Source organism: Odocoileus virginianus, chromosome 13, assembly GCF_023699985.2.
Source record: "Odocoileus virginianus isolate 20LAN1187 ecotype Illinois chromosome 13, Ovbor_1.2, whole genome shotgun sequence".
NCBI lineage: Eukaryota > Metazoa > Chordata > Mammalia > Artiodactyla > Cervidae > Odocoileus > Odocoileus virginianus.
Window position 1 is genome coordinate 47,106,082 of NC_069686.1, and position 24,987 is coordinate 47,131,068.

The window sequence follows — 24,987 nt, forward strand, 5'->3', positions numbered from 1 at the left end:
AACAGCTAATAAAAACATATTTATTTTTTCCTTCAGCCAACAAATTACTCCAATCCGGTATATGCGAAATTGTATATGGATGGGCAAAACTGTCGAAACTCCTTAGGAAGTGTTGATGAAAGGAAAGAACTGCTTCCAAAGAAAATAGAAATTGGAATCAGAGAAACGGTGGCATAATCAGAGATACCTTTTATATGCTGTACAAATGTATAAAATATAAGGATTACTTTTGTATGTTCCAACAGTATTCTACTTGTTTTGGCATCAGCATTACCTCTTCCTTTATCTTTTTTCTGGTCAATTGTTTTCTGAGTTTTCTGGGTTTTATTTTTTGCTGATGACTCTTGATTCACCATTTGTATGGTATTTTTATGAAAAAGAACTGCACTACAGTAAAATTTACAACAATGCTGCTGATGACACACCTTTGAATTTGTTAAAATTAAAAACAACATATTCCTTTGTAGTGTGAATATGAGCAATCTATTTTATATGAACTTCTTTGGTTCTACTTAATCAACAAAGAGAATCTCTGCACATTTTCATTATATGGTCTGAAAGCTGTAATACAATATCAGTTAATTTTCTGTTTCAGTTTATGGAAGAGCAATTGAATAGTCAACTCTCTTCTTTGTGCCCTTTAAGACTGATTCAGGTGGCTGAAAATATATAGCTCTCACAAGTTCACATCACCAGCTTTGAAATTAGTCTTAGGTTGCCAAGTGATAGATGAGAATTTTGAGGAAAAAAAAAAAACTTTAAGAATTTATAAAACTAATAATTTGCATGAACATATATGACTACATTTTCCAAAATTTAGTCGGCTCTATTGTGATATACTAAAAGTATACACCCTATAAAAATAGTTATATTTAGGTATATAACATAGCAAAAATATAACTGAAAGTGGAAAGATCACACTTGCTATGGGATAAGACATTTTGTTTTCCCTTGGTACTGAGGTCAATAGCCAGCCTAGAACACAACAGGGCATCAGACACTCATGTCTTAGGAATTTCCTCCCAGTCACATGCATTTTGTGGAGGATTAACCCAACCCCTTATCACACAGAACACTAAAGAATACAACATAAGCACACAAATTGGTGACACAATTTCAATTATGTGAGTGCATTCTATTTGTGAGGTCAAAAGGAATAGGCAAGGCAGCCGTTATGGTGTAAAGTAATCAGATATTTTCAATATACAACATGACTAGTCTATTATCTGCCCTATCCAAAATATGTTCTTAAAGGACTTTCCAAGTTTTGAAAGAACAATCATCTGCCCATTATCAAAGGTGGAGAGTATACACGCTGATCAGTTACTCTGGTACTCTGATTTCTCTGGTTATGCAAAACACATGGACCCCATTCACTTGTCTGTTTTCAAATTTCGATGGAAAAAAGTACGATTTATTTAAGTTGTATAAAAATAAAGTATAGCATTTTTATACAAATATCTTTAAAGGCACAAAAAATTTATTCACAAGGTATGGAGGGCTTTTTGTTCCTCTGATAGACATGACTGACTTTTAGCTGTCATAATGTATTAACAGATGAAATATGTTTGTGGTTGTTCTTTATCCCTTTGTATAAGCATTAAAAAAAAAAAACTGCTGTTTTATAAGGAGACTTTTTGTTGTACTATGTGCATGCATACTACCTATTTCTAAACTTTGCCATATTGAGGCCTTTATAAACTATTGATTTATGTAATACTAGTGCAATTTTGCTTGAATGATGTTATGCATATCATAAATTTTTCCAGGTTCTTGTTTAAGTACATTTTTTAAATTGAACAGTATTTTTCATTTTGGTTATAATAGTCATTTTGCCTATGTTTCTACAATGAAGTGTTAAATACTTTATAAAAAATTGTTGACTGACTTATTTAAATGAAATTCTACATATTTAAGTGCTTGTGTTGAGTAGTTTTTAAAAAGAAGAAAACTCTTGTCTTTACAGAGTTTAATTTTCTTAGGAAGCTATTTTAGTCAACATGAGATGTAATTTTTGTTGTATCTTTAGAACATACTCTCTGGGGTAGGATTGATTTCATTGCATCATTTTTCAAATCACAATGGAGAAAGCATTTCTCTTATTGAAGTGGAAACATTCTCTTATGAAGGGGAAACATGTCACTTACTTTTTCCTTTTCCCTGTTACACATGGCTTGTCAGAGACTCCATGTTGCAGTAGAAAGATTGATTGTATACACAGTACTATAACAATTGTATTGAAATAAGCCAAAGTTCTTCCTGTTTCCCATTCTCAAAAAATGGACTTTATAGAAAACTTCGGTTCCATTAGATGCTGTGTAGACATTATTTTCTAAATGGAATGATTACTAGTGCAGCTACTTGGAGTATTTGACTAGAAATGACAGTGCAGGAGGGTCTGATTGACTAGGGCTATCATTGAGCTTCATTATTTGATGGGATCTTTGTATATAAGAGCTTCATGACTGCAACTGAAATTATTATTTGAAAGAGAAGAACCCACATATTGGAATGACTTCATACAACTAACATTAGTATAAACTATCTAGCAAATCCTGTGTGATAAACAACACACCAACTTACACTCATAACCTGGCATCTATGACCTATTTTCTGTCTAGCACACTAATTAAAGCAATATCAAGAGAGCTCAGGATGTGCTTTTTAATCCTTAGATCCCATCTACATTCTCATGGCCCTTATTTCACAGTATGTTTTACCATCCCACACTGGTTCAAGCAAGTCCACTGTGAAGGCCACAGATTTCTAGTTGCCATTACTTTGCATTCAATCTTTACAGAACAAAGATATTGGCAACAACCCAAAATTTATTACTATAGCTTTAGCTCTATTTAAATTATCTTTTGCAAAAACTCATGTAAATGCTAGAAGTTCAGTTCAGTTCAGTCACTCAGTCATGTCTGACTTTTTGCAACCCCATGGACTGTAGCACTCCAGGCTTCCCTGTCCTTCACCAACACCCAGAGCTTACTCAAACTCATGTCCATCGAGTTGGTGATGCTATCCAACCATCTCATCCTCTGCTGTCCCGTTCTCCTTCCTTCAATCTTTCCTAGCATCAGTAACTTTTCCAATGAGTCAGTTCTTCACATCAGGTGGCCAAAGTATTGGAGCTGCAGCTTCAGCATCAGTCCTTTCAGTGAATATTCAGGACTGATTTCCTTTGGGATGGACTGGTTGGATCTCCTTGCAGACCAAGAGACTCTGAAGAGTGTTCTCCAACACCACATTTCAAAAGCATCAATTCTTTGGTGCTCAGCTTTATTTATGGCCTAACTCTCACATCTGTACATGACTATTGTAAAAACCATAGCTTTGATTAGATGGACCTTTGTTGGCAAAGTAATGTCTCTGCTTTTTAATATGCTGTCTAGGTTAGTCATAGCTTTTCTTCCATGGAGCAAGCATCTTTTAATTTCATGACTGAGTCCCACCTGTAGTGGTTTTGGAGCCCCCAAAATAAAGTCTCTCACTGTTTCCACTGTTTCCCCATCTATTTGTCATGAAGTGTTGGGACTGGATATCATGATCTTCGATTTTGAATGTTGAGTTTGAAGCCAACTTTTCACTCTCATCTTTCACTTTCATCAAGAGGCTCTTTAGTTCTTCTTCACTTTCTGCCATAACAGTGGGGTCATCTGCATATCTGAGGTTATTGATATTTGTCCTGGCAATCTTGATTCCAGCTTGTGCTTCATTCAGCCAAGCTTTTCTCATGATGTACTCTGCATATAAGTTAAATAAGCAGGGTGACAATATACAGCCTTGACGTACTCCTTTCCTGATTTGGAGCCAGTCTGTTGTCCCATGTCCAGCTCTAACTATTGCTTCTTGACCTGCATACAGATTTCTCAAGAGGCAGGTCAGATGGTCTGATATTCCCATCTCTTTCAGAATTTCCCACAGTTTGTTGTGATCCACACAGTCAAAGGCTTTGGCATAGTCAGTAAAGCAGATGTTTTTCTGGAAACTCTTTCACTTTTTTGATGATCCAATGAATGTTGGCAATTTGATCTCTGGTTCCTCTGCTTTTTCTAAATCCAGCTTGAACATTTGGAAGTTCGTGGTCACATACTGTTGAAGCCTGGCTGGGAGAATTTTGAGCACTCCTTTGCTAGCGTGTGAAATAAGTGCAATTGTGCAGTAGTTTGAACATTCTTTGGCATTGCTTTTCTTTGGGATTGGAATGAAAACTGACCTTTTCCAGTCCTGTGGCCACTGCTGAGTTTTCCACATTTGCTGGAATATTGAGTGCAGAACTTTCACAGCATCATCTTTTAGGATTTGAAATCACCTTCACTAGCTTTGTCTGTAGTGATGCTTCCTAAGGCCTACTTGACTTCACATTCCAGGATGTCTGGCTAAGTTGGGGATATAATTCTCTAAGTTACCAAAATACTTCCTGAAATATCCCTCTAAGTGTCAATGAGAAAGTTTGTCTAAATATGAATGCTTCCTGGTAAATTAGTCTTCCCACCTGAATGTCTTTCCATCCAAAGCAGAGATTTTCAATCCTTTGACATTTTGAGCCAAATAATCCTTTGTTGTCCTTTATAGAGTAAGATACAGTATCTCTGTCTCCTATTCAGTAGTCACTACTAGCACCACCCAAATTTGCAGCAATCAAAATGTCTGCAGACAAAGCAAATGTCTTCTGGGTAACAATATTGCTCTTGTTAAAAACTGCTGTCTAGGACTCTGTTTTTTCTTCCACTATTAAATGATTGGGTCAAATGAGTCAAAAAAAAAAAGGCCCCTCATCATCAAAATCATAGCATTACCAAGTTTTGACTTTAATTCTTTAATGTCAATGATGCATGAGTTATAGTTACAGAAAAATGTTATAAGAAAGTGCCTATGTAGTTTTAAAAAGTCATTACTAAGGGAAAAATTTTCATTTAGAAACTTGTATGCTTTTGCATAACCTGGGCCATTTTCATTTATGTAAATGTATTTTATTTGTGGCCTTTTTGATGTCATTGATGATTATGTGTTACTTTGGTTTGTTTCTGATTGTATGCTTATTTCATTGTATCTTGAGATTGAGACAAGCTTGCACTTTTCATCTAGGAATATTTCTTTCCATTTTTATGATGACATATGAAGAAATTCAACACTCAATGCATGTTATGGCTATTATAAATGAACTATAATATGCAAAATGCCCATAGTTTCCAAATCCCTAATAGAGAAAATTGGTAAATGTGATGAAGGAAATATAAAAAATATATATATCGCTAACTTTTCCTTATCCTGTCCCATCTTCATATCTTCAAACAGATAGAAAATCTTCTTCCTCTCTATGAATACTACTATCTACAGCTTCAAATTTTTCATGTAGTTTTACTTAAAAGATTAAAATATATAATTAAAATCCTGCAGAGTGAGCAAAATATAGCTAACCAGTTTCTTCAACCTTACCCCCATTGCAATTATCATTATTTCATGTAACAATAGCTCTCTCAATGTTAAAAGATTTAATGTAGTTTAGAGTCATTATTCAAATAGATTCTCTTGAATTGTAACGTAAGAAAAGAGACTCAAGCAACTTCTTTGTGAGATGACTACTGGCTAACAAAGCACAAAAATTATTTTTTCATGTATTTTGAATATGAGAAAACCAACAATAGAAAGAGACAAAAAATGGTTTATTTTTCAACACTACTACCGAATCTACTGCTAACTTAGTATATCCAGAAAATTAACCTCTCTAGCAAAGATAAAGATAATTGAAAATATTCAGAAGCAGTTTTACTCTGAAAAACATGTCGTTTTTTATTTTATCAAAAAGACCCATATGGAAAGGTTAATATCAAAAGGCCCAGGGACATATACTTCATGCCATAAGATGCATGTATCTAGTCTATAAAAAGAAAAATAAATGAAATAAGTTCTCTGGTTTAACTTTTCTCTTGTAGATATTCCACTTAACTGGCTGCAATTTATTCTGAAAAAATAGTTTCTAGTGAATCCCATCATTTTTTGCATCCAAATTGATCAAAAACCAAAAGAAAAATTGTTACTAAAGATGGTCTATTTGATAAATTCTATGCTTAGAATGTGTTCATTCTCTTTGATGGATAGTCTGCCCCTTTAGCACAGGGTTTTTAAGATATCAGTGAACTTAAGTAATGCAATTCTGATACTCTAGTCATTTATTCATTCCAAGTTAATTTTTCAGCTGTAGTTTCTTTTGCAGTTTTAATACATAAATTATGAACCCATTGATAGAAGGTGATTTCTAGCTTATTTATGCTATAGTGGTTTGGAGAACAAATAACATACTGTCCTAGACTTTCAAACTGTAATGTCAATTGTGAAAATCAAATGCATCTTATTTAGGAGAGTAATATACAAATTTATAAGTGAGATGATTTTTCTACACAGAATAAACTGTGAATATACAGTTTAGAATAAAAGTTAGAAGTTTGAAAAAAGGTTTTTTATGGAGATATTTAAAAAATCATACACAGAGTCTAACTTTAGAATGACTTGATTGATTTGATACATTCATTTCTCAATGAATAATGTCAAAAGTTAGGTAGGAAATAACTGGACAGTGAGATTTCAAACAGGAGTAACCTCCATTCCCACAGTCTACAAGAGTCAATGATATGTTTGTGGAAATCTATATAAACACATAAAAACAACAACATGCAAACATATATGTACACACACATACACTCAGATATTCTCACACACTGGCTTTGATGTCCAGTTAATTCTAAAGATGGCATTCTTCTATGTTACCTAAATTTTAATCATGTCTATCTTCCGTGGCTTGTAATTACAAAAGTCATTACACTTATCCACAGTGGCAACTAATTCCTGGTTTCTTATTTTTTAATATAAAATCATCATCTCTCTCCTTATTTGCTTATTTTCTTCTATTCAAAGTGCCCTTACTGAAAGCCAATATTCATCTTTCACTATTTTGTCATTACCTGTATTGCCTATTTTATTGTAAAAAAAAAAATAAGTCCTTTTAAGAAACAGAAAATAAATGTAAAAAAGAAATTGAAATTATTAGAAATTTTAAAAACTAGAGAGAACCAGATATGTTTTAAGAGAATTTTATTAATTTGCTTTAAATCATGCTTAAATTTAATTTTTCTATCTTGCTTTACAAATATAACATTATAACATTAAAACATTTGGTTTTATGTCTTTCTTTCACTTTGATTTAGTTACTCCTTTATATTCAATTTCTTGCTTATTCTATGGAAATTTTATTGATTGGTTTTATTTTTCTCCTTTGAAAATTATTTTGTATTTTATAATTTGTTCTACTGGTAAACTCTTTAAACTTAAAAAATACTCTAGATAATTAAATATAGAATTTTAAAATGTCTTTTTATCTCTTTAAACTGAGGAATTTAACAATCTTAGACTCTTCTACCTCACCCTCTGTGTTGATATAGTTTGTGGTTTTATTAAGAACATATTTTAACTGAAGTACTATTTTTATCTGTTTTGTCTTCTGTCCATCAAGTATTTGGAATATTTTCAACTATTTTCGCATTTAATATTAAATATTACTCTCTTTAAAATTCAACACTTCATTACTGTAACATTCTTCCATCCTTAATTTTCTTTGACTGAAGTTTTATTGATGTACTTCATGAAGCATCCCTAATGAAAAGCCTTGATAAGTGGTATATTTGCTGAACTTTTGCATATATACAAACATCTCTGTAAGGCCTTCAAATACCAGTGTCAACTCAACTGGATGTACATTTTGGAGATTTTTCTTTTTCTCAAAAGTCAGGTCGAACTGGCATCACTGCTTTTTGGTATTTGTTAAGGATAAGTCCAAGACCAAACAGGTTTTTCTTTCTCCCTAGACTTTAAGAAAACAAAGCAAAAACTAATTACAGTTAAAATACATTATCAAATATACACATATATTTTTATTTATTTTGTCTGTCTACTACAATTACTTTCAGCTGGGATTAGTTTCTTCAAGATGTCTTTATCACTTCTTTCCAAAGTGGTTTTTTTTTTTTGATACAGAGAATCACCTACAGTTCTTAGATTAAATTTTCCTTAAACCTTTATTTTTTTCTTTACCACAGAAAATAATGTCAATACTTTTTCTCTTTTTCTCCATTTATTCTTGAAGAGCTTTTCAAGTTTCTGGCTTGGATTCCTGATTTACTTTTTCCCCTACAGACTCAATCTGTTCTGCACACGTTCACATGTGTGCATGCATGCATGAGCCTCAGGGATCGGTCCTTCCTTACCTTGCTCAACTTCCATTTTAACTTAGATTTTTATTGTTCCTGTTTAGTGTATTTTTTTTCTCCTGGTTTTCCACTGAAGTATCACAGTATCTGTTTCCTGTTTCCTACTCATGATATCAGCTAATTTTTCAAAGTTTTTGTTTTGTAACAACCTGTTAATCTAGAGAATGGTGTTTTTGCATCCTTGTTCTATGGAATTTTTAAAAGCATAATTCAAGGTGCTTTTTATTTTTTATTTGTCATTCACTAAATTTTAATTATGGAGAAAACACTCGACTTCCAGTACTTCTTAGCAGACAGGGTATGCAATATTTATTGTCCACTCTTCCCATCAATGTTATGCCTCTTAAGTATCTATCTTAGATCTGTAACTTCTTGCCTATTTCTCCATCATATATCCTAGAGGGTCTTTTCTAAGAATCAGTCTAATTAGTCTCATTCTCTGATCAATATATCTTTTGCTGTTGTTGCTAAGATGTGTCTGACTCTTTTGTGACCCCAGAGACAGTAGCCCACCAGGCTTCTCTACCCATGGCATTTCCAGGCAAGAATACTGGAGTAGGTTGCCATCTCCTTCTCCAGGGGATCTTCCTGACCCAGGGATTGAAACTGCATCTCCTGCATTGGCAGGTGGGTTTTTCACCACTGAGCCAACAGGGAAGTCCCAGTATATCTTTACTTAATAAAACAAAAAAGTGCAGAAGCATGTCAGTGCTCCTGTTTGCTATATTATGAGGAGTCTTCCTGTAATCCACACCCAGCTGCACCTCCAAATACCTGGTCCTATGTTGTTATATAAATTCCCATGAATTCATTAGGAGAGCCCCAGGCTTCGACAGTACTCCAGTACCCCTTCTCTTTCTTGAAAGCAGTGCTACAGGTCTGGCCTATTTTCTGGCAGCATCACTCTTTGAAATAATGTAGAAGCTTGGACAGGGGAAGTGCTCTGACCACCTCAAGAAACACTGACTGTTCAGTAGAAGGACGGCTGTTCACTTCATTTCCTAACACAGATCTCAGGCCTTTCATCTGATGCTGAGAATGGGCAAAACACTTTTTATGCAGAGACAGTTTCATCAGAGAAATTATTGGTAGACTACCAATGGTTTTTGTTTGTTTTTTTACATACCTCTATTTCAGCTAAAAACTCTCCATGGTTTATGTATCATACTGATTTATGAATACTTCCAGATATTCTGAAGTATTTTAGAGATGACTACAAATGACTGAGCCAAAGGCTTCTTGTCAGATGCCTTTTTAAACTACTAGTCTCCTCCTTAACTCTTTTTATTTATTTATTTTTTTTTCATTTATTTTTATTAGTTGGAGGCTAATTACTTTACAATATTGTAGTGGTTTTTGTCATACATTGACATGAATTAGCCATGGGAGGGAGGGGGGATCGGGATGGGGAATACATGTAAATCCTCCTTAACTCTTAATCAATCTGGGTGCAATGTCTGGGAATATCACTTCCTCTCTCCTATCCACAGTCATGTCTCCAATCCTTTGACCTCATCCACAGATAAGTAGCCCTATTTCTTTTCACCAGATGTTGTCCTTTAATGGTGTATTGCATGCATGTATGCTCAGTCATGTCTGATTCTTGTGACCCCAAGTATTTTAACCCTCCATGCTCCTCTGTCCATGGGATGCTTCAGCCAAGAATATGGAGTAGATAGCCATTGCCTCCTCCAGGGGATCTTCCCAACCCAGGACTGACCCTGCCTCTCCCGCATTGCCAGGCAGATTCAATATTGCTGAGCCTATAGGACTGCTGGGGAAGTCCTAACATTAGACACCTCTTCCTAGCACACAGCCTCACTTTTCACCTCTAATATAGCTGCTGCACTTAGCTTTGCAGGAGCTCAGCCTGAGAACTTGGCTCAGCTCTACCTAGTCTCTCTGTGGGTTATTATTATTATTTGCTGCCTGAACAAATTACCACAGGGTTAGCCCCTTAAGACAGAACACATATCATCTTACAATTCTGTAGGTCAGAAGTCCATGTTGGCTTGACTGGATTCACTGCTCCAACTTTCACAAGGCTGGCATCAAGGTTATTGACCAGGGCTCTTATCACAGGCTCTGAGAAGGAAGAGCTCCTGAGTTCCTGCAGGCTGAATGCAGAATCCAGCTCTTTGTAGTTGTAGAACTGAGTTTCTAGTTACCTCAATGACTGTCAGCTAGGGTCCATCCTTAGCTCCTAGAGGTATCTCTATGGTCCTAGAATGTGGGCCCCTGCATTCCAAAACCATAATTCATATCTCCCTCATGCTTGCAATATCCGTGAGCTACTCTCTATGGATCTGCTCTGCCCCCAGCTAGAGAAATTTTGTGTTTTAGGGCTAATGTGATTAGTTGGACCAACATGGATAATACCATATAGGATAATCTCCTTATTTTAAGGTCCACAACCTTAATTATATCTACAAAGTCCTTTTTGCCATGTAAGCCAGCATATTCCTGGATTCCCAGGGTTAAGTCAGAGATCTCTTAACGGTGACATTATTTGATTTGTGACACACTCTTGGCTTCTTCCCTGCAGCACCCCTGAGACAGTGCACAACAACTAGCTCCAGATAGCATTGGTAAATGTTTGATTCTTTTGTATTATTCCCTGCTGGTCCAACATCTTCATGAACCACTCTTGAATGATCTCCTCCTTGTATCATTGAGGTCTCAAAAAATTCATACTCAAGCTACACACTTAGTTGACCTTGATTGTTTGTCTGAAGACAAATGATATGTGAGCAGACTGTGGGGAAGACAAGGACATCATCAGGATCCCAGCTGGCACTCAGCAATGTGAAACCTGGAGATGTGCATGGCTGTGGTGTGGGAAGGCATTAATATACCAGGGAGCAACCATTAATCAATAAAAATAACCCAATTTCACCTCTTAGTTGATTTATGCGTCATTCTTCCTGTCTTTTTTGAAGGTCTCTGAGAAACAAGCCCAAGTTTCCCAAAGCAGTGATCAATGTGATAACACCTGTTTGTATGGCTTTTCTACTATTCCCAGTTTCCTGTACCTATTCTCAAAATCACTGCTCAATATAAGCTGCTGGCATAAAGCCCATGCCTCAGGTTCTGCTTTGGGAAATAAAAAGTGACCTTTCAAAGTAAAGTGTCAGGAAATAATTCTAAAGCAGATTCACCTACCAGTCAGATATACTAAGGGCTCCATTGCTGAGGATAAGCGAGATAATGATTATACTGACATGCAATAACATGACAAGTTCTAAGTCTCACTGGTACTAACTGTGATGAGTTACAGGTAGAAGGTGTAGTACAGGCTTACCCTAGTGGCCCTGGACAATATAGAGACAATAGTAATTATAAGGATTGTACTGTTGGCTAACTTGTCTTAAAAAGACAATAATAGAATCAGATTAGCCAACAATCAACTCAAAGCCCCCTGCTGTAGGTCAGAGGGCCAAATTAGAGGCAGTTAAAGGGATCCCTACCTCCTAAAGCTTAAGGAAGATTATATTGAAAATTACACCTAGATTTCATTTTGCACGAATCAGAACTACAAAGGAGGCACCCTGGCATATACTTGACTTGTCTCACAGCTTAAAGTCAGAGCAACTTTGGAAGGTGATATTTGGGTGGAAAAGTGTAAAAATGTCAAACCTCCAAGTTGTTCTGAATCATCCAGACCAAGAGATGAGCACCTGCCCCTCTGCTAAACGAAAACAGCCTACCGTTGCCTGGAGGCTCCCAAAGACCTCACCTGAAACATGTCTTGGGAGGTCATCCTTGTTCTCCCCACAGATGACGCCCATCTTATTGTCTTTATACCAATAATAAGGTTCAACCAGCTCTAGCAGGGAAATAGTCCCTGCTCCAGGAGGAAGTAGAAGACCTAGTTATTAAGAAAGGGAATGTATTCAAGAGTGGATCATGAAGATGTTGAATCAGTTGAGAAGAATATGAAGGGAGAATGTAGCATCCTGGTAAGAGCATCTGGATGCACAGTCCTAATTAGTGCTGTGTTGTGCGTGCTCAGTCGCTTCACTCATGTCAGACTCTTTCAACCCTACGGATTGTATCTCACCTGGCCCCTCTGTCCACGGGGTTCTCCAGGCCAGAATACTGGAGTGGGTTGCCATGTCCTCCTCCAGGGGATCTTCCCGACCCAGGGATAGAACCCACATCTCTTATGTCTCCTGCATTAGCAGATGGGTTCTTTACCACCTGGGAAGCCCTGTGTGCGTGTGCATGTATGTGTGCTCAGTCACTTCAATTGTATCCAAATCTAAATCATGGAGGAAATGATTGTTGTTGTTCAGTCACTCCATCATGTCCGACTCTTTGTGACCCCATGGACTTCTGCATGACAGGCTTTCCTGTCCTACACCATGTCATGGAATTTGCTCAAACTCATATCCATCGAGTTGGTGATGCCATCCAACCATGTCATCCTCTGGCATCCCCTTCTCCTCCTGCCTTCAATCTTTCTTGGCATCAGGGTCTTTTCTAACAGGTCGGCTCTTCACATCAGGTGGCCAAAGAATTGGAGCTTCAGCGTTAGCATCAGTTCTTCCAATGAAAATTCAGGTTTGATTCCTTTAAGATTGACTGGTTCAATCTTCTTGTAATCCAAGGGACTCTCAAGAGTGTTCAACAACACAGTTCTAAAACATCAATTTTTGGCACTCAACCTTTTCGAATTCTCACATCCATACATGACTACTGGAAAAATCATAGCTTTCACTAGATGGACATTTGTTGGCAAAGTAATGTATCTGCTTTTTAACACTCTATTTAGGTTTGTCATAGCTTTTCTTCCAAGGAGAAAATGTCTTTTAATTTCATGGCTGCAGTCACCATCTTCAGTGATTTTGGAGACCAAGAAAATAGTCTCACTGTTTCCATTGCTTCCCCATTCATTTGCCATGAAGTGATGGGACCAGATGCCATGATCTTTGTCTTTTGAATATTGAGTGTTAAGCCAGCTTTTTCACTGTTCTCTTTCATCTTCATCAGGAGGCGTTTTAGTTCCTCATCGCTTTCTGCCATAAGGGTGGTGCCATCTGCATATCTGAGATAATTGATATTTCTCCCAGCAATCTTAATTCCAGTTTGTGCGTCATTCAGTCTGGCATTTCACATATTGTACTCTACATATAAGTTAAATAAGCATGATGACAATATACAGCTCCTTTCCCAATTTTTAACCAGTCCGTTGTTCCTTGTCCAATTCTAACTGTTGCTTCTTGACCTGCATACAGTTTTCTCAGGAGACAGGTAAGGTGGTCTGGCATCCCATCTCTTTAAGAATTTTCCACAGTTGGTTGTGTTCCACTCAGTAAAAGGTTTTAGCATGGTCAATGAAGCAAAAGTAAGAAATGATGGCCCTTAATAAAGGATGGTCCTTAATAAATGAAACAGGGAGGCTGGAACTGTCTTAACAGAGTACTTGAAGTCAGAAGGCTCAAGGAGGTAGGTGGGAATGTAAGAGCAATATACTGCATGTCAGCACCCACTGTATGGATCAATCACTTTTGCTGTAAAATCCAAGAGGACACTCTTCACAAAGGTTAATAAAAGATTCTCTGGTGTAGGGAAATTTAAAAACTTTGGTAGGCTGGGTTTGATAGTAGGAGATATTTTGTAAAACTGGGCTCTCTAGTGTCAGTGGGATAATAGGATTTCAGAATGAAAGTGGCAGCACTTATCTAAAAGAGGGAAGGCAGAAATATTTACTGCTATGAACAGCGAGTTTGAAATGGCAAACTGGGTGCCTTGGGTCTGTGGCAATGGTGATAGGCCATACAGTTTTCTGGTAGCAAAATAGATGAGTAGGAAGCTAGAGTGTTACTTGATGATACAACCAAAGAAATTTAGAGCTGGCATGTAGAGACTTACATCCTTACAACAATGGGCAAAAATCATGATTCCTGAGATATGGTTTCCAAAATCTAAGCCAGTTCATAGACCCTGAACCCAATAATTGAAAGTGAAACCGAACACCCTTGAGGAAGGATAAATATTCTTCAATCTGTCCCCAAATAGTGCTGTGCCAATTACCAGACTTAAACTCACACTAGAAAAAGGAAATAGTCAGAAATTTTGAATGTTATTGGATATAGTATCCAAACTGATGAGAATAAGAGGTAACATAAAAATTATCATGCCCCTTATAAATAAGGGGAGCCTGTGGAGGTCAAGTAGTGAGTAAAGTTCTGGTCCAAGTTTATCTAACAATGGATCTAGTACATTTAGGGATCTCCCCAGGAGCCATTTCCTGGCCCATCTATATGCAATTGGGGTGCATTTTCTGAGCACCTGAGCAAACTCTGACATGCACATGCTGATTTGTGGAGGAACAGTGAGTTATCATAAAGGTTGAATGTGGAAGCTCCTGAAACTGCTTTATCTTCAAGTTAAAAGAGTAAAACAGAAGCAGGAATATGTTCCCTGAAGAATTTCAGAGATTATGGCCCCAATTAAAGATCCAAAGCAGTGGTCCCTAAATTTTTTGGCACCAGGGACCAATTTTTCCAGGGACTGGGTGGGAGCGGGGGCAGTTCTGGATAATTTAAGAGCATTACATTTACTGTCAATTTTATTTCTTTTATTGTCACATACGCTCCACCTCAGATCATCAGGCATTAGATCCTGGAGGTTGGAGACTGCTGATTTAAAGGATATGGTGGTGCCGGTTCCTATCTTAAGCCATTAGTCAAAAATAAATAAATAAGTGAATCTATTTGGCAGATGACAATGGACTACTATAAACTTAACTAAGTTGCAGCCCCAACTACATCCTTTGGCAGGTATGATCTTTGCAGGGATATGTTAACACAGACTATGACCCTTAGCCTGCACCTACTGACCTGGAGCTTTCGCGCTCAGTCACCTCTGACTCTGCGAGGCTATGGGCTGCAGCCCACTAGGTTCCTCTGTCCACGGGATTTTCCCAGCAAAAATACTAGAGTCTGTTGCCATTTCCTCCTCCAGGGAATCTTCCCAACCCAGTGACTGAATCTGATTCTCTGGGTCTCTTGAATTCTTTACTGCTGAGTCACCAGGGAAGCCCCTACGCTGATCTAGTAGATGCATTTTTTTTCTCAATTCCCATTAGAAGAAGTTTCAAACTTTGTCTTTTATGCATGAAGAACAATACACATTCATCACTGACCTCAGAACTATGTTCACCCTTGTTCAGGAAACGTGATGTTCATCTCACATTTGCCATGACACGGGGAGGGTCACTGTATTTTAGCAAATGAAAACTTCATAGAATAGTAAACTATTTATAGTTTTAGGAATTTTTAAATTATTCGCAAGGCTGATGTTATTGTACACAAGTATTTTGAGAATGCTATAACTCTAGGTATAAGGCAAAAATTAGAACTTAAATAGTTTTGCCTAAGTATTTTCATTTTAAATAATTGAACACAAAGGTATTTGAGATAGTCAAAACACTGCCTCCATTCTACATTCCATTTGTTTTCTGTAGAATCCTCAAATCTTGAATTATTTGCCCTGCTTTAAAAAATGTAATTTCTGTTCAAATTTGATTAAGATATAATCATGCCTACAGAGTCCTCGCCGGCCTGCGTAGTGATTGTTAAAATGACACACTTTAGGTTAAAAACTGAAATAGAAAACACAAATCTTTTTGAACATTTATCTTACCATCATTATTACTTCAGCATGATGTCTGCACATCTATTTAAACGCTTCTTTTTGGCCTATATTAGAATGTAAAATGAACTCTGAATCCCATGCTTGTAAGTGGATGTATATAAATATTTGAAATTAATGTTTTCAATGGACTTTGCAAGACAAGATCCTGACCCCTGATTCCCAATTAATTAGCACAAAGAAAGAAAATCTAGACAAACAGTCTCCCTATTCATTTGATAGCTAATTAAAATGCATACTTGGTGGAAGTCACTTGACTCTCAATTATGATTAAGTATGCAAAGTTATCAGAATACTGCAAGCAAAAAGTTGAAAGTAATCTTGCTCTATTAGAGTGAACATATCGGGAAAGGCTCTGTGTGGTAAGGAAAGGTTGCATGTAGCATAGCTAGCTATGTTGTTCAGTGACTGAATGCACAGGGCGCCCACATGAGGTCACCAGGGACCCGAGGATCCCATCAGCTGTAGCATGCGCAAAGTTAGAATCTAGTGAACTGATAACATTTTTTGTGTACTGCATCAAATATCAACTAGAACAGTCTAAGAGTTAAAAAAAAAAAAAAAAAAAAGCTGTCAAGATTTGCCTGTTGCTCTAATGGTGTTGGGTTAATTTTGTCATAAAATTAATGAGGCACTTAAAATGAAGAGATTTATGATATCTTTGAGCACTTCTAATTGAGTTAACCCAACAGAGCAGCTTACGAGTCATACAACTTCAAGAAAAATTGATTAATAAGGTGTCCAAATTGTGCCCTCCCTTTTTGACTGAAATCTTCAATAGGCTATTAACATAATTACCTCATTTTTACTTCAATTATTGTCATTTTAAACCAGATGACTGTGTTTTTCATGAACACCAAGCTAGATTGTTTTCTTAAATTAACCTATGAGCAAAAGCTTTATTGAGCCTTAGAAGCAAAACTTTCTCTCTTTCTCTCTCTCCTCCTCTCTCTGTCTATGTATATGTAAATATACATAACAGTCTCCTTACTTATTTAGTTTCTATTCTTTAGTGGGATATTTTTATTTAACCTCACTAATTGAGTTCTCACTAGTTGAATTCTTAAAAGGCGTTCATGCATTAAGTCATATACTGGAGAGACATTGATTAAAAACCTAACCTAAAATGCCAAGTATCCTGCATATTTCAGTGGTATTATTATGACAGCCACAAAGAACAACAGGGCCACTATGTTCCCTCTGTTTTAGAGCTTTGTGGTGACAGCCTGAAGCCTGTCACAAACACTGGTTACATGTGGGTCACTTATTGCACTCAAAAATCACTTTCATGCAACTAGATTTTTGACATGCCAGTCTCCTGTTACAACCCTTTTGGCTGATGAGACATACTAACTGCTGTGTCCAGTTCCTGGATTGGCAAGAGGGAAGTGCCAAATTCAATTTATCTTCTTGTGCAGATTTCAACAAGAAGCTACATTTGGTTTTGTGCAATTGAAACAACAGAAAAGTATCTGACAAGTGATATTTACTATTTAAGGAGATGTGTGCTCTGCATTTTGAAACCCTGTATGAAAAGATGAATTATAGACTTTAGACCCTTATCATTGACAGGGCTATTAATTAAGTCAATAGAATCTGTTGATCATTAAGGACAAATTCCTCACTTTCTCTATCATTTTGAATTACACATTCAAGAAACTATGATTAATAAAGATAACTTGTGATTAATAGAATCTTTTCTAAAACTTACTAACTGAAGAAACTGAATCTTAAATCTACCATACTTTTTTGCATTTTATAAGATATATTTAAGAAGTATGCAATTCAAATGAAATAAAAACTTTCATTTCACCTAAGTATGAGGATAAAATGGAACTAAAGTCATGGATCATCAGTTCAGTCATTCTTTGAAATCCTAGTTTTGTCTCTGACTATAGTATCAAAGTATCTCAAGGACAAATATAGCAGTTGCTTGCCCTAAAGTCAACATCAAACCATCAGAGCTGCATGCAAACAGGGTAACACAAAGCATCTGATGGCAATTTTGGCCTTTTGGGGGATACACATGTTTTATCTATAAAAACTCCCAGAGTTACTCATTTCATGGTTTTCCTCGTTTGTAACCATATGCTACTATGTTTGAACATGAGTAAACTGTGTGTTTTAGCTTAAATGGCTATTTTCAAGAATCCAGGGAACTATTTTAAGAATTTAGTATTTCCATGAATTCAGGACCACATTAGAAAGATGATGTTCCAAACTACAGAAGTCATGTTCAATTTCTCCAATTCATCTCCTTACACTGAAAGGAAGCTTAACTTACAATGATTTCCAAAAGAGATAGGTAATACCTTAGGCTCTTATCAAGAAGTTGTGCATGTAGAGATATTTTCTCCAGGCACTTTTCAAGTAATAGCTGTGCTGAAAATTTCTATTTTCATTATAGGATAGTCTGATATTTCTTACAATATATTTTAGTTCAAATGTTATAAAATCCTCATGGATTATAAATCCTTTCAGATTTCTTTATTTTCTTAGAAGATATACAAAATGCAGTACAACATTATTGTGATTTTTCAAGAAGCTTAATAAATCCGAGAATACTTCATGTTGACATTAAAATCACAGATATGGCCAGTTCTTTTAGGTAAATTAAACAGATGCATCAGTGAAAATATCTGACTCCCTGAAAGCTACATGAAGAACACCTGTGTATATAAAACTTAAGATATACTGGAAATTAATAAAGACTGCCAAATATGTGCAAATGTGATTGGTCAGATGGATGGATGGATGAATAAATAGTCCTTCCAGATATAAAGAATGGATGAGAAAAATCTTAGTTATTTGGAAACAGTGTGGTTTAAGATTTCCTAAATCATACTCCAATCATGTATTAATTATATCACATCATAAAAGTCAGAATTTTATTCCTGGTCTGTGCAATATATATATATATAGATAGATAGATAGATAGATAGATAGATAGATAGATAGATAGATATTGGAGAAGAACAAGGTTAAAAATGTCAGAGTCTATCAAAGAGAAAGATGACATACTGGATAGCATCATTTCTAGTGAAAATTCAATTTTTATGAACAACAGAAAAAGAGACAATCCTGATTCCAATCAATTCTTGTGAATTTCAAAATTTAATCTGAATATTTGTTTTCTACATTTTTATTAGCTTTTCCTTCTCTTTGATTGCTGCCTACCATACTACTATCATCACTGCAAAGGACATTCACACTTACTCTATTTTATTCAGGATGCTATCAGTATTTTGCGGTAGTATCTCACTCAATATTCAAGCACTCATAGTATCTCCATATACTGAAAAAAAAAAAAAAGAATACAAAAGGGAAGAAGTTTAAGTCTATGCTAGGAAACATGATCTATTTGGATCATCATTGTGTCAATAGTCAACTAACATAATTCCCTCCAAGCTCCTAATGTAAAATCCTGGAGGAGCTACATCAGGAGAGTAAGCTCAGCATCTGGTCATCAGGGCTGAAACAGGAAAGTCCCATAAACAGCCTGAGCCAAGTCAGGGAAGGTAAACGTGGAAGGTTACCTCTTCCTTATTCAGAGCAATTGAAAAAAATAATTGAATGTGAGTACCCTGAGTGGTAGGTCACACCCAGGCAATGTGACTTTATAGCTCCTCCTGTTTAGTACAGTGAAGCAGAAGCAATTGTGAGCCCGACTGAGTCTAGTCTTAGGAGGCAGTGCACATTCCTGCTTGCTTTCCTGGCATCCTGCTCAGCTTCTATGTAATGACATGATTGGATTTGATGAAACGTGGGAGACCAGTGGATAAGAGAGAAGGCACTAGCTGAGGCTCCCTAGACCAGCCAGACTGTGGATCCTTAAACCAGTCTACCCAGAACTGACCAGAACTACCCAGCTGAGCCCAATTTAAAATGACATCCTACAGAATCCGGAGCTCAATACATGGTTGGCGTAATAAGATCCAAAGTGCTAAGATGGCTCGTAACAGAGAAAAAGGTCGCTGATAAGTCCAGATACCCGGAATGTCTGAAAAATGTCACTAGCTGCATAATTATTGCCAGTCACACTAGGTCCAAGCAGGATGCCTGGCCCATGACAATCTTACTCTGCAGCTAGTGGTGAAAGAATGTGGAAGACAGAAAAGCTGGTCCTTTTCCTTTCATGTCCACTCTACTAATAAGTAAGTAAAGATATCTTCCTTAATACTTTAATTAATAGCATCCTAGGTATACAATTCAACCCATATATGTGAATATATTACATGACACACACACACACACAAACACACACAATGGAGTTTCCAGCTTCTATCCAGCTTAGAGCCTTCAGCAACACACCGCAATTAACATGGTCCCCTCTCCACTGACTGTGCATGCGTGCGCATGCGGTCAGGCACTCAGTCAGGGACAACACTTTGTGATCCCATGGAACATGGCCCACCAGGTTCTTCTGTCCACGGGATTATCATGGTAAGAATACTGGAGTGGTGCCATTTCCTCCTCCAAGAGATCTGCCTGGCACAGGGATCGAATCTGTATCCCCTGCAGCCCCTGCATGGGCAGGCAGATTCTTTACCACTGAGCCACCTGGGACGCCCCTCTAAACGGGCTATGACATAGTTATATCTAAAATTTAACCAACTCATGTTAGCCAGTATCATGAAGAAGGTCAAAATATTATGGGTTAAAGTGTTAATGACTAGACGTGATCACTGATTCAGTTCAGTTGCTCAGTCACATCTGACTCTTTACGACCCCATGGATTGTGACATACCAGGCTTCCATCACCAACTCCAGGAGCTTGCTCAAATTCATGTCCATCGAGTCAGTGATGCCACCCAATCATCTCATCCTCTGCTGCCCCCTTCTCCTCTCGCCTTCAATCTTTCCCAGCATCAGGGTCTTTTCCAACCAGTCAGCTCTTCGCATCAGGTAGCCAAAGTATTGGAGCTTAAGCTTCAGTATCAGTCCTTCCAGTGAATATTCAGGACTAATTTCCTTTAGGATTGACTGGTTTGATTTTGCTGTCCAACAGACTCAAGAGTCTTCTCTAACATCACAGTTCAAAAGCATCAATTATTTGGTGCTCAGCTTTCCTTACAGCCCAACTCTTACATCTATACATGACCACTGGAAAAAACATAGATTTGACTGACTACAGAGACCTTTGTTTGCAAAGTAATGTCTCTGCTTTTTAACATGCTGTCTGGGTCTGTCATAGCTTTTCTTCCAAGGAGCAAGTGTCTTAATTCCATGGCTGCAGTCACCATTTGCAGTGATTTTTGGAACCGAAGAAAATAAAGTCAGTCTGTCACTGTTTCCATTGTTTCCCCATCTATTTGCCAAGAAGTGATGAGCCCGGATGCCATGATTTTTTTTTTTTTGAATATTGAGTTTTAAGCCAGTTTTTTCACTCTTCTCTTTCACTTTTATCAAGAGGCTCTTTAGTTCCCCTTCATTTTCCGCCATAAGGGTGGTGTCAACTGCATATCTGAGGTTATTGATGTCTCCTGGTGATCAGTGATAACTGCATAGAAATAAAAGGAGAGTGAACTGATCCTCTGACAGAACTGATAGACTCTCTCCAGGGGAAAAAATGTGAGAAAAATATTTAAGACAGAGAAATTATTGAAACCTATAGCACACACTTAAGATATGGCAGAGGGAGAAAGGAAGATTTCGTGAATGGGGATCGTTGGAAAACACAAAATAATTGAGGAGGCTAGGAATGGAATGTCTCAGGTGTCAAAATGAATTTTTGGTACCTGCCATCAAATTTGTGTCTGACTTATGCAAAAGTAAGGTGCTCTTATAAGTTTTTGAATAGGCAAAGTTGATGACCAGGTCTTTTAAAAATTAATCATGTGACAGATATAAAAATAGATTTCAGGAGCTGGAGATGGAATGAGGTATTGCACAGGTCTGGTAGAGAGTTAATGGACTAGAGTAATAGCCATGTAAGGGAGGAAGAGACTCTGAAGGACTCAGTGAATAATGCAATGTAGAGTTTTGGTGACTTTAAACATTTAAATTATGGTTCAGAATACATTGGTATAACACAGACAGAAATACAAAATTAGAATCAAGAATTGAAAAAGGGTAATTTTTCATTTTGGTTTCGAATTGGATGACTTATGATTCTGAAAAGAATGTCAGATAATGGCAGGAATGGTGATACTAAATCTTAAGAGAAAAGTGTATGCTTAAATAATGTTTCTGGTGATGGTAGTTTACTTGCTAAATCATGTCCAACTCCTGCGACTCCATGGACTGCAGTCTACAAGGCTCCTCTGTCCACGGGATTTCCCAAGCAAGAATACTGGAGTGGGTTGCCATTTCCTTCTCCAAAATACTGTTTCTAATGTTTAGTTATTTCAAGATAGACTAAAGTTATTTGAAAATGTATTAGCTGTGAAGCAAACTGGGGAGGTAAAAAAAAAAAATGAGAGAGAGAGAGAAAATAATGTCTTTGCAAAATTCATTTCATAGCTATGAATTTTAATTTGCTTGCTTTTTGTTTTACTTTTTGGCAAGAAATCAAAGAAAGAGAGCCATACAGGAGGAAGTATGAAAATGTGACAAATTTAAAACTGAACATCTGCATACTACAGAAAGGAAAGTGAGAGCAAAATTTGACAAGCGTTTCCCTTAGCTCAGGATTTATTATGAGGTGTTTGCAAATTACCTCTCCAATTTTGAATATAAATTACAGAATAACTAATGCACACTTGTTATTGTATAGCTTGTATCATCTTATAACTTGGATCTTGCAGCTTATTAACTTTTCATTCTTATAGAAGCCAATTCAAAGAAGAAAATGATGCCTGGAAAAAGAAATACCATATATAAAAAGCATACTTGGTGCTTTGGCTAGAGGTGGGTGGATGATAACAACAGAGGAACTGGTTGATTTTTAGGTAGAATTCTTTGCTGTACTGTAAAATAATTGTAGATATTATATGTATTTATACATCTATATACTTTGTAAGAAGCCATGCTTATATCTAGTAAATAATTGAGAAAATAGCTTTATACTGACTGAAAGGAAAATGGAATAAAAAATATAAAGGGGAAAAGGCATTTTTTTTCTCCACTTTTTAAAAAAGTTGTTAAAAGCAAACAACTTGGGAAAAATAAATCTTAGGATGATGTACGCTATCCAGTTACATCAGAAAACCACAGAGTGAAGAGTTAAGCTGGAAAAAAAATAGGTATCTAAATGTTCCTCTTGTAACCAGAATTTAATGAATATGAATGTATTAATATAGGAATATGAATATTCTTACTCTTAAATCTTTATTATCTTGATCAATGACCTAAAAACACTAAAATGATAGTTTCCAGATAGTGTGCAGTAGGAAAAGAAGGAAAAAAAAAATCTGACCATCCTCAGATCTCCAACTTGGAATATCACCAGATTATCAATGTTTATTTCAGATGTTCCACTTTAAAAAATAAAATACTAGAGTGTTCAAACTAGGGAAAAAAGTTAAAAAGTCTTTGTCCAAAGAGGATACATTTTATTATCTTTGAGTTTGTTAACTGTGTGTGGTGTTAATGCAGTTTGAGGGTGGCTTTGTGTTTGGCAAATGGGATGAAACTACTCCACAGGGTTGATTCATTCATATAGTTACTCATTAAACAGGTACTCTGGGTTCCAATATAGTTATATGGAGAAAAATACTGGTATACTCCCTGGGCTTCCCAGGTGGCACTAGTGGCAAAAAACCTACCTGCCTGTGCAGGAGACATAAGAGATGTGGGTTCAATCCCTGGATTGGGAAGACCCCCTGAGTAGGAAATGGCAACTCATTCCAGTATCTTGCCTGGAGAATCCCTTGGAGAGAGAAGCCTAGTGAGCTACAGTCCATGGGATCACATAGAGTCAAACAGGACTGATGTGACTTAGCACACACACACACATACTCTCAAGGAACTAGCCATAAAGACAATGAACAAAAAAAAAAAAAGAAAGAAAGAAAAGGCTATTATAGACTGTAATAAACACAATGGATAATATAAACAACAAGTATGATAGAGACTTACAGAGAAAAGGGTTGGGGGGTCTATATTTAAGGCATGGTGATTTGAGACTGTCTCACTGAGTCTTACCCTGAAACCTGGAAGATAAAAAGGAACTACAAGACAATTCATGGGAAAAAGTCCAGGCAGAGTGAACAGCTTGCCTAAGGATCACGAAGTAAGAATAAATTTAATATGTCGAAGACAGGAGAGGAAATCAGAATGCCTGGAATAGTAAGAGTTACAGAAAGTCTAAAATAAACTCAGAGAGGGGCCAGGTCTATTGTCTGTATTAGTCACCAGTCTACTATTGCTGCATAACAAGTAACCTCAGAAATATTGGTGGCAAAAAATAATGAATATCTATTTTTCACTAATAAATAATAGTTCAACTGAAGAGTCTCTGCTTCAGGCTGGCAGTGATTGATGATCTGCTCCTGTGTCTCTCTGAAATATATTCTTCTCATTGAACAAGAAGGAAATCCATCCTGCAAGCACATTTTAAGCCTTTTGTGTATGTAATGATGATAACATTGTCTTGGTCAAAACAACTCAGATGGCAAGCCCAGAGGAAAGCAGCAGCAAAGAACTTTGCTAAGAGGAACTTCAAGGATACATTGCAAAGAGCCAACAACAATATCTCATAAACCATTGTGAAATACATACATAACATGTTGTGTTATATATATGAGGAACTCAAGAAATGGTCTAAGACATTCAAAATGGGAGAAATGTAATGTAAAATATTAGTAGTGTTGGGTTGGTAGTTCCATCACCATGGAGAAATGCTTGGGGCCTGGTTCAGTCATCTACATAGATTTCATCAAGCAAAACATAAATTTCAGCAGCCACTGAGAGTATAATAGTTACTTTATATACAAAACTTACATATCTAACATGATCTCATTTCTTAATTATTAACCTTCTGGCAAGTATCCTTTCTTCATTTTCTCCATTCCTTCCTCCTTGTTCTTTTTCATCTACTTTTTCATTCTTCTATTGAGAAACTTTGAGGGTTTATATCCTGAGTTCAAAACTAATGATATTCTATGATTCTGTTACAGTT

At 36.6% G+C, this 24,987-nt stretch overlaps 1 protein-coding gene across 1 annotated transcript in view; it reads left to right on the plus strand.

Annotated features, from left to right (window-relative positions):
• LRP1B (LDL receptor related protein 1B) overlaps nucleotides 1–7,172 on the plus strand; it is a 2,064,747-nt gene extending 2,057,575 nt beyond the window's left edge. Inside the window, 1 exon segment of the mRNA XM_070476260.1 lies at nucleotides 37–7,172. Within this exon segment, the coding sequence (XP_070332361.1) occupies nucleotides 37–177 (141 nt within the window). The 3' untranslated portion in view covers nucleotides 178–7,172.
• Nucleotides 7,173–24,987: the final 17,815 nt, after the last annotated feature.